The sequence below is a fragment of the Cornus florida genome, unplaced genomic scaffold, assembly GCF_030987335.1.
Source record: "Cornus florida cultivar Cherokee Brave unplaced genomic scaffold, ASM3098733v1 CherokeeBrave_3.0.0_Hap2_Chr11, whole genome shotgun sequence".
In the NCBI taxonomy this organism is placed as follows: domain Eukaryota; kingdom Viridiplantae; phylum Streptophyta; class Magnoliopsida; order Cornales; family Cornaceae; genus Cornus; species Cornus florida.
In genome coordinates, this window is record NW_026775581.1 from 31,496,425 (window position 1) to 31,507,323 (window position 10,899).

The 10,899-nt window shown below is 38.8% G+C and overlaps 1 protein-coding gene across 2 annotated transcripts; it reads right to left on the minus strand.

Moving 5' to 3' along the window:
* Nucleotides 1-477: 477 nt before the first annotated feature.
* On the minus strand, nucleotides 478-6,546 carry LOC132283490 (respiratory burst oxidase homolog protein C-like). Of its 2 annotated transcripts, XM_059785436.1 has the most exons (12): nucleotides 6,496-6,522; nucleotides 5,571-6,370; nucleotides 5,434-5,482; nucleotides 5,142-5,255; nucleotides 4,588-5,010; nucleotides 4,104-4,490; nucleotides 3,914-4,009; nucleotides 3,695-3,810; nucleotides 3,409-3,511; nucleotides 3,184-3,257; nucleotides 1,931-2,502; nucleotides 478-1,129 (listed from the first exon to the last, which is right to left on the minus strand). In XM_059785436.1, the coding sequence occupies exons 2-12, from the start codon at nucleotides 6,365-6,367 to the stop codon at nucleotides 1,020-1,022; spliced, it is 2,841 nt and encodes a 946-aa protein (XP_059641419.1). In that variant the 5' UTR covers nucleotides 6,368-6,370; nucleotides 6,496-6,522; the 3' UTR covers nucleotides 478-1,019. The 2 variants fall into 2 exon arrangements, with proteins under 2 accessions (XP_059641419.1, XP_059641418.1); XM_059785435.1 differs by having other exon boundaries at nucleotides 5,571-6,546.
* Between the last annotated feature and the right edge of the window lie 4,353 nt (nucleotides 6,547-10,899).

Here is a 10,899-nt window from a genome sequence, read left to right on the forward strand (position 1 = left end):
GCCAACTCCGGCATTTCCCAAACCATTGAACATAATTTGTTCCAGAACCACTTTAAGTAACTTGGAATCTTGTTTGTTACGACTCTCTCTCTCTCCAACCATTGCAACCGCACTTACCTGCCTCCACCTTAGGAAAATTTCATATAGTGGACCAATTCTGATCTCTCTCTCTCTCTCCATTGCAACGGCCTACCCGTTTCCACCATAGAGAAGTTCCATGTTGACCAGTTCTAAACTGGGAGTGGAGTTGAACCTAAACAAATCTAAAATGATCCCTAGTGTCGATTTTGACATGAATGAGAAAAACCAAACTATAAGTTTGCACACACTAAGGGCATAGACTAAGATTTGAAAACAGTTAAATAGAGGAAATTAAACAGGAAATCATCACTAACCTTGCATACTATTTTAATATGTAGAAACACTGCGTCAAATAAGAACGCGACACAATTTTATTATAAATTTTCAAACCAATCATTTCAGCTAAAGGTCATGCGAACAACTTTATTATTGACATAATAATAATATACATATTTATATCAACGTCGACCAAAACATATATGAGTCAATATTTAGGTTGGTGGTTGGTAAATTTCCAATTTCACCCACCCATTAACTAAGCACATCCCTATACCTCTTATGAATCAACAAATACCTTGAATTGGACCACAACTAGCTATACTGACGGAAGGATGACATAATTTGTTCATCCCAAAACGGCTTCTACCTCATCCACGTTTGGTGGAAGAACTTCTACCTTATCCAAGTTTAGTGGAAGGTGGCCACCAATCCAAACAGGACCATTCCCAATTCCACTATCTTCTGCCTGCCTGCATCTACTTTCACTCATGATATGTCACATAGGAGAGATTGGTGGTGGGACAATTATCAAGTTTAATAATTGCAAACTCATGCTGTAAAAGTAGCACTAGAAAACCAAGAACACCAACTTTAGCTTTACATAGGAGAGATTGGGATGATCTACTGCTTCTTCAAATCTTATTTCTCTTCCATTGAAGTCAAAAGTTTTCTTTATGAAAGTCAAATTTTGTGGAGGTCTTGTGAGAGAAATCTGAAGCTAGCTTTCTTAGCTCCTTTGTAAGTGCTGGTGCCCCACAGTAAAACACCCCTGCGTTTTCCAAAGGGCCAACTCCATTAAATTTATAATACTATAAAGTGGAAATGACAAAAAGTGGAAAGAAAAAATTTCCAAATGAATACTATAAACCTTAAACAATCTCGTTGAAAGAAATAATATATAATATTAAAAGAGTCTACAGGTATACTGTGTGTAGTCGGGCTTAGGAATTTCCACGTGCTTTCCTTACATTTTCTTAGTCAAAATATTGGGCAACATCTTTTTGCATAGAAATGACAGAAAGTGAAAAGAAAAAATTTACATTAGACAGAATCTCTAAATGTGAAACACTCCATGCATTTTACACATGGGCGTCTTCAAGAAACAAACTCATGCTTCTATTAACATATTAATTCTTGTATGGGAGTGGTTAACATCTTTTTAATGAAATGACAAAAAGGTAAATTTTAGCAAAAACTCTAAATGCTCGTATGTTTGAAACATAAATACTCTATACATACTTGGCTTTCCTCCTACATTTTCTTAGTCGAAGTATGCGACATCCTCTTGTATGGAACTTGAGTTATAAATAAGGGTTAGTCCACTGTTTGACACTCTCGTCTTTGCGAGAATAGGTGTGGGTCAGATATACACACCTTATCCCATATCAATTTAGTCACCTTACCGTTATTTCAAGGCTCACCCTCGACCAAAGTTATAAATAAGAGCCCGAAAACAATCCCAATGAAAGAAATATGAACCAGGAATTTAAAACTATAGAGGGTTTTGATAACTCGTATATAAACTGTATATGCAATTAATAGATTAGGTTTTAGTATTAGTGAGACTTACCAACTCTAGCATCAGTGTGATTGAGAGCAATGCGTTTGTAGACATTGCGCCAATTAGGCTTGGCGAAATGGGACTTGACACGGGTACCAGAGACAACATCGACGCCATTCTTGGCATGGTTGAGTGACTGAAGCATGGCAATGAGAGCCGAGCGAGCGTCACCTTCTTCGTAGACACTAGTGCAATAGTTGTGCATCTCTATCACTCCCTTGTGATCCATTTCAGCAACCTCATTCATCACCCCTTTAAACCAGTCAAATGAGCCTTGTTCCCGTGTAACCCAGTAGAAGTATGCCCTTCTTGTCCTGAAATTACTGCCACCACTACCCGATCCGGCCTTTTGCTTTAGTGTCATGGGACTAGAAGTTGGCGGTGTGTTGCCTCCACCAGCCACTCCATACTCTAAAGCATTATCTTCCTCTTCCATGGCCTTCATGTTGTTCACAATGTCCTTCACAATGCTGATCATCGGTGTTGCCCCGATTCCTAACCCTATTAGCAACACCACTTCGTATTTCTTGTAGTCTTGTGCTGGTGCTCCGTACGGACCATCAATCAACACTCTTGGAAAACTGTCGATCAATCAATCAATAATCATCACCATCATATTTGTTAAACAGACATGCTAGTGATACTCGTGACGATGAGTTGGGTGGAGCCCTTGATATAGTTTTAAAAGCATCAAAGATTAATTTTTCAAAAAAATATGTAATGTCTTTAATCATCAACACCATTCAAAAATCATATATTAACATTCTTGACAATCAATCAATTCATCAATCGGACACTAATTAAGAACTAAAAAAAAATGATTGTTGTGAAATGAGGTGAGAGAAACCGCTCACTTCATCCAACATAATAGATGAGATTGGACAACCACGTAACCGTAATTGTTCCATCATTTCTCGTGCATTAAACATAATTTATCCTACTTCCAAAAGCTTGTTTGATTTCTTTCTTAAAAAGATATATAAAGATGGAGAAATGTCTGTTCAAGAGGATCTCCAATAGTAGATGAAAATGACAACATGCACTTCAATTCTTGCCCATTCGTATTTCGTGCCAGTCCATGAAATTAAGGATGGTGCGCATCAGCACATGTTTGTTACATGTCCCTGTCTATGCTTTATTCATATGTGATGATATTATTTATATAGGCAATTTCTTTGTAATTTATTTTTTTCCTTTTTCTTTTGTTCTAAACATGATTAATTATGAAAATATTGTATGAATGACACACCGAAATCACTTACCCTGGATTGTTCTCTCCTTGCAAACAGTCTGCTCTGAGGAGACCACTTTTCCCACGAGGTGGTGCCTGACACACCTAATAAAAAAACATGTAGAGTTTAGTTATAAATATAGTATAAAATATTTCTCAGATTTTTTATTTTAAATTCTAAATAATTTACCAAACAATTTCCATAATTATGAATTCTTATCTTGCAAACTTATATTAGAATTAAAAAAAACCTCACCTGTGAGAATACAGTTTTGAGTTGTCGAGTCCAATCGCCAAGAGTGCGGATATGAACACTCAGGTAGTCATTTCCCGGGGCTGAAGTAATAGAAAATGGGTGCCTGTTTAATGAGTAAGCCACCAAAAAGAGTAAAGTGTACATTTTAGGATATTATATTGGAGAAATAGTTCAATATATTCACACAATAATATTATATTTGGTAAAAAAATACACACAAATTATTAAAAGTACCAACAACAAATTATTATTATTATTATTATAGGATATGGTAAAGACCACCTACCACTCAAATGGAGAAACAGCAGCACAGTTGACAAACATGTATTGTCCACTTTTGTATTTGAAGCCCTGAGGCTTTGACATGTGAATTGCCAAAACATTTCCGGGATAAACAGCCACCTTCATAGTCAAATGTGAACATAAATTCAGGAATATACATAGGCATAAATATATGTATATATATATATACACACAAATGTACACAGACGACTAAATGGTATACCTTTAGGATCTTGACAGGCTTGATACTAGATCTAAATGCTCTAATGAATCTTTCACCCGCGTATAGCATAGTTGGAACTGCCAAGTACATCCAGGTCTGCCAATGCCAAGGGCGGTGTAGATTAGAAGATTCATTCATCATAAGAACAAATATAAGTATGGATTGAGATGGAAGATGACGAGACACTAACCGTTTTCTTGTACCATTCATGGGTCAAGTAAAGCTTGATGCCATGCACGATGAGAAGAGCGTAAACGATAACGAAGAGGTGGTGTGAATACCAGAAGGCGTTGAAGCCGGTGAGTTTTTTGAGAGGTTTGGGCAGATTGAGCTTGCCTCGCCTCAGCCATGGCGACGCGAGTGCAAAGGCTATTGCCATCAACACTACCATCACAATCCCTGTCACCCCCTCCACTCCCTTTACGAAATGCCAGTAACTTGAAGGCTGGTCCCCGAAATATTGCTTCATCAGCTCATCATATTTCTCATGATCTTCGTCAAGAAGGCGAGGAAAATCACACGCTAAATGATAAATCCCATGTATTCCCACCCCAATTGCAATTGCCACTGCTATTACCTAAAAAATAAAACCACCATTTTCAGCAACAACCCTTCACAACATTATTGAATATAGATACATACATATCAAGAATATAGAGATTAATTAGAATTACTTTGTGGAAATTGAGGTTGTCATCAAATGGAACGGCGACGCCTAGTCTGGTCTTGTTTCTGAGCCAGGTGATGGTGTTTCGGCAGACTGGTAGTAAAATCAGAGCCATGTTCAACTTGAGGGTCTCGGCTGCACCTTTTGCCATACAAACACAATGACCCATGACCTCATATGCAGCTCTATTCCGATACTGCACAAACTTGTATGCAAATAGCCCCAACATAACCCCAATCCAGAGGGCGATAACCCAAGCCCTCTGCCAATTATCCTGCAAGAAATACTTGAAGTCCTGATACCATCTCGTTAACGGATTGTTCTCTTGAGTGGGCTTGAGCTTCTGACTCAGAATTTGGCTTAAGTTCCGGCTTTCGCCTCTTGCAGAATGGTTCGGAGCTTGCAACAATAGCATCTCCAAGTTTTCTATCTGTGACAACATTTTAAGAGATTGACATTCATAAAACCAGATTGATTCCTAGTTAAATTGGTACTATATATATATATATATATATATATATATATATATATATATGACTTATGTTTCTTAATGTTGTGTACCATGATGTATCCATGATTCTCTGGATCTAACTCTTCCATGATCAAGGCCGCATATTCCCCGGCCTGTTTCTGGATATTCGTGAGCTTGTTGGCAGAAGCACTAAGGATGATAATCTGCATATACAGATTATTCTTTCAGTTAGATATAGAGAAGAAGATGTCAATTTGACAAATAAATACACAAGTTATTAATGAAGGCCGGAGACTGCAAGCTACTTATTTTTCTTTTTGATATAGAAACACATCATCTTTGGACTCAGCAGTTCAATATATATATATATTTATATCATACCTCTCTGACTTCGTCTTCAGTGATTCTTCCATCTGCATCTTTATCAACCCTGAAATAATTTGGCAACTAGTTACATTTCATCCTCAATGAAATGATTTGTAAATATACAGTATTCAATGGATTTTCTTGTTTCTTACATGTCGAAAAAGGTTTGAAGCCTAGAGTCGAAGCTCTGATCCGAGATTTGGTCCCAAAAGCCTTTCAGCTGTGCCTTGTTGATCGAATCACCCACTATATTCCGCCTCCGGGCAAGTGCATCGAAGAGCTCACCTGCAAACTCTCTTGACTCCTTATTCATTCCTATGCATTCGCAGAAGACCGAACGGGGAAGCAAGCCATCGGTGGAAGAAGCAGTGAGTTCATTGAACCGCTTCTCCACCGCGGCCCATCCAGCGCCACCATCAGTCTTGCTGATAAACTTGAGCCCCTTCAAGGCATGAGCTGCGGCCGACTTGGTTCTGTCAAAGCGACCCGTGTGGCCTCGTTTGGAAAAGGAAGCGAAGCGCTTGAGCTCTTGAGACACCTGCCTTATTCGCAACGAAGCATTTCTGACAGCCGAGGAGCCGAAAGAAGACCTCTTCTCCAGGCCTTTGGCAAGCATGGACAGCTCAGGATCTTCCACATCGGCTCCGGTGGTGGTCTTGACGCTGTGAACGGCAACAGAGTCGTCACGAACATCGAGAGTGATCTCGACATAGGTGTTCTCATCGGAGGAGCCAATGCTGCCACCAGGTGTACTATTGGTGGTGGTGGGTTGGGAGACGTTGAATCGGGCACTCTTCGGTTCAGCTTTCTTTGTTAGAGGTCCACTTAATGGGCCACTTAGAGCTGTCCTGTCTATTCCAACTATATCTGTGTCAGAGTAGTGGTGGTGGTGATAGCGGTGGTGGCGGTTATGATCATGGTTAATCACTCTCACATCCTCGGTATCCATTTTCTGCATTATATATAAGTAAGATTGAACTTGTGAGGCTTTCGCATGCAAATTGCAACCTTCAAGAAAATGATATAGAAAATTAAAAAAAAAAAAAAAAAAAAATCAAAAAGAAAAATCTCTCTCACACAGTCTAGCCTTCTTAATCTCCAAGAACGACCTCCACTATATAAAACTTTACAAACTCTCTCATGTATATATAAGTTTGCAACACAATACTAGCCTGAGCTGGCATTGATTACGTCATACTCTATGACACATGTATTACCATTGTAGATGTTAAAATGTATTACCAAAAAATCTATGGGCAGTGATGATAGGTGAGAATGTGGTAATTGTTATGCTCGCACTATGATTTAAGATTAAAATTATATAATTAAATTAAACAGTAATTTAATTATTGTTTAGTGATTATTGGAACTACACATGTTACATGTTTCAACCTTTTTTCCAGGTGGTGCTGGGGACCTTGGATTCTTCCTTAGCTAGTGCTTAGAAAAATGTGTTTACATTAGTGCTATCATTTTCTTTTCCTGGTTGTTGGTGTGTTTGGTTAGTTTTTCTGGTGGTGTCGCAGTGCCTTGTTTCTGTTTTTTGCTTGGTCTCTAAGGCACGTCTCTTCATGTACATTATGTATGGTTTTCGTATATTTATATAATCTACTTGTGTATATGAATGTTGGTGGTGTCGGCTTTTTAGAGTACTCTCATAATTCATAATTGGATACATGCAGTCACCATTCCACATGCATCGAATAGTTATTGGAAAAAAATTCTGAGAGTAGCTCCAAGGGAATTCGAATGTCTAACGTGCACGATGCGAGAATCTTCATAGCGTGTGGTATATTAAGAAAGAAAAAAGTTATAATTAAGAATGCATTGTGATGTCGGCCTTTTAGAATATCTCCATAATTCACCAATTTTGGATACATGCAGCCACCGTCCCACATGCCCCGAACAATTACTGAATTTTTTTTTTTTTTGAGACTAGCTCCAAGGGGATTCGAACATCTACCGTGCATGATGCGAGAATTTGCATAAATAAAAAAATGTGTGGCATATTAAGAAAGAAAAAAGTTATAATTAAGAATGCATTATGATGTCGGCCTCTTAGAATATTGTTAACCCTAAGACTAATTTTAATGATCACAAAACATTAATGATGTTTTAAGGACTAATATTTTCATTTAGATCATATGACAGATAAATCATTTGAAGCTCAAATGGAGAAGAAATCAAAAGGTAAAAAGCCAAGCAAGTTCCATTCCATGCACTTCAAGGCGAAAAGAAGACAAGTCATTCAATCATAAGCTTCAAAGATGGAAAAACAAACAAGACCGGTGATTCAAATGGGGTAGATAGGTTTGGGGAGTGCCATAAATTCAAATGTTAAAGTAATGTATAAATGTCATGAAGCTCACATTCTAGGATCATTCATTCATCATATCATGATTTGAATGGCATTATATACTGTCCAAAATCTGTTTGAAAACCTAGCAGAGAAGGAGGATCACATTGAAGGAGTTTCGGCCGACCGAACATAAAGGATCATCCAACCAATAAGGGTTTTACAAAAAAAATTATATGCATCAGCCGACCGAAGAATACTCATCAGCCGACCGACAAGAAGCTTTCATGAAAAGCCGAGAGTAGTGGCTTTTAACCATTGTTTCGACTGATAGATGATTGGGGATCAGCCGGCTGACAAAAGCCTTTTGGTCGACCGATGATACTCCATCAGCCGATCGATACATAGTTAATTTCAAATCAAATGGCTACCTACGAACTTGGATTATTCACACCTCATCTCCAACAGCTATATTGACCTCCAATAGCTATATTAACCTCCTCTCACTATAAATAGGGGCTGCAGTTTGTGTTATGATATACATCTTTTGAGAGCAATATGAAGAGTATTAAGAATTTCATTCTAGAGCATTCAAGGCCATTACTTGGTCATTCATTCTATATCTATTGTTCTCTCAGATCATCTTAGGGATTTGACCTTCATTTCATTCATATACTTACTCTAGTTGTGAGCTTACACTTGTACATCTATCTTGAGAGAGATTCAATCTTGTATTTCAATTACAAACTTTGCTACAAACTTGTAAGGGTTGGTGTAGGTGCAAAACTTCTCTCTATTAAAATAAATAAAAAGAAAAATACAACTCACTCAAAAAACAAACAATTATAATACTCAGAGAAAAGCATATAATGCTCAATGATTTTATTGGAGGTCTAGGCCTCTATTTATAAGAAATAAGGTGGTAGAATTATGGTAAGACTCGCCTGACTTGTCCTCCAATCCATTCCATACATGACATTTTTTACAATTATAATCCTTTCCTTTTTACAGTTCTTTCCATGCAAAACTTTCCTTGCACAGAACTTGCTTTTTTTTTGCTGAATCCTTTGTCTAACAGGACTGGTCTGCCTTTAATTAAGGTTGGGCTGAGTATGCGTTGATCCAAATGATTCGGTAAATGGGCTTGGAGTTCAACCTTAGCGCCCCGGGCTGTTGATGTCTTCACTGGGCCTCAATGAGATTATACGTATCTGGGCTGAGTAAATGGTCCGAATGGCCTCAGTCAACGATCTATATGGAAGAAAGACTTTGCTTGGGCTTGTTCCGAATTGGGCTTGATACCGTTTGGGCCCTTGTTGTATATAATATAAATTTATAGTGTGATGACGTGGACGATTCTTATTGGAGGGGGGATTTTTTCCCTCTACACTTTGCCCCCAATTCCCTCTTTAATTGGACTACGGCTCTTAATTAAAAGGGAATTAAAGTTGCACGGTTTCTAATTCTATAAAAGGCGGTTCAAGGTGTGTCCATTACCATTCTGACTAAAAGGCCTCTTCATAGTTCGTTCCTGACTCTGCGACGTTTACTATGCTTATTACTTCAACGTGATCTCAGGTTAGTTCCTCATTCATTTGTCCAATTTCTTTCACATCATGAGCTACTCATCCACTCATTACCGTATAGACCTTGTAGATTCGGATTCCACACCTTCTTCTTATCCTCCCAATCTCATTAGGATCCCTCCCCCTAGGGTTTCTGACCTTGTTGAATTCACGAACGATTCAGTTGTTCAAATGGATGTCTCCCCTTCACAAGCTGAAGTATCCACTTTCGAGTCAGATTGTGTGTTTATTAAAGAGGAAAGAAAGTGGAATTTGTCTATTCGGCGTATCAAGTTCTCTATTGAGTCTGTAATAGAAGAATTTGAGATTCCTGATGGGGTAAACATTATCGAATACCTAGAGGGGACTGATTTCAGTTCCGGCGAAGGTGTAGGGAACAATGAATTGCTTCTATCAGTTAGATACCTTAACGCTCTTCGGTTCCCTCTTCACCCCTTCTATCATCTGTTCTTTAATAAGTTAGGACTTGGCCCTCTCTAAGTAAACCCTAACTTTTTTCAAGTAGTCTCGGCACTTCTAGTTCGCCGAAGGTTGGGGAGTCTTGACTTGACTCTTGTTAACTTACTCATTACCTATACCATTGCTAGGCATAGGACTAAGCCTAGCCATTTTTACTTCACTTCCCCTTTTCAGCAGAGGATACATACGGACCTCCCTTCCTCCGAGAAGAAGTAGAAAGAGAGGATGATAATTGTGAAGGGTAACTGGTCTGCGGATAAATCAAATACCCTCCCCATTCCTCGCAAATTTGGGAAGTTAGGTATAGAATATCTTCCCTCATTCCATGAAAAATGCTCTGGGTGTTTCCCATGTCAAGTTTTATTATTTCGTCATACTTATGAATTTCTTAGTCTTCTTTCAGCAGCATTCCCCTCCTCCACAGCTAAGAAAAGACTTGTTTTTCTCAAAGCACAAGTTTGGAACAAGCCCCCTTCTATTGAGGAGTTACTCACTTCATCCAACCTTTAAGAAATTATTTCCAGTGCCGCAGCTGCAGACCTTATGGATTTGGCACTTCCATCCTTTGACAGCTTCCCCTTGACTGAGGAAGAAAAATAGAGAGCTGAAGCTCTGAAGAAGAAAGCTGCTAAAGAGCAACCTTTACTAGTCATTAGGTTGACTAAGCATAAGAAAGAGGTAGATGAACCTCCTCTTAAGAAGACAAGGCCGAACCCACCTTGCAGTAGCAAGGGCAAGAACATCCCCAAAAGCAAGGGGAAAAAGGCTGGGGAAACTGACCTAGAGGAGGAAGTCCGGGCTAATGTTCAAGCCGAATCTGGAGAACCTTGGAGACCTATCTTCTCAAGGGCTAACAAGTCAATCCTTCATTTTGGGGATTCAATAGTCTCTGATCCCTCTGCTGCTTTGGCGGTTGCTCGAGGGATGTGGCTACCCAAGGACGAAGAAATCATTGGGAATATAAGGTTAGATCAGCTACTACCATCCACCCTAGTTGATGTTGTGAAGGTTTATTCTTTTCCCTTCACTTGTTTAATTCTTCAGATTTCTTTTCACCGCATATTTACTGATATTATTATAGTTGATTATATAGAGTCTGTACCAGACTATGGCACTATGTGCCACCGCTGAAGCTCAGTC

Bases quoted from the DNA above. Each gene is read 5' to 3' on its own strand.
- LOC132283490 (XM_059785435.1), bottom strand. From the start codon at position 6,376: ATGCAGAAAATGGATACCGAGGATGTGAGAGTGATTAACCATGATCAT. The intron at 4,491-4,587 runs GTAATTCTAATT...TTTATTTTTTAG, and splicing joins ACAACCTCAATTTCCACAAA to GTAATAGCAGTGGCAATTGC. The intron at 3,811-3,913 runs GTATACCATTTA...TTGACTATGAAG, and splicing joins AGCCTGTCAAGATCCTAAAG to GTGGCTGTTTATCCCGGAAA.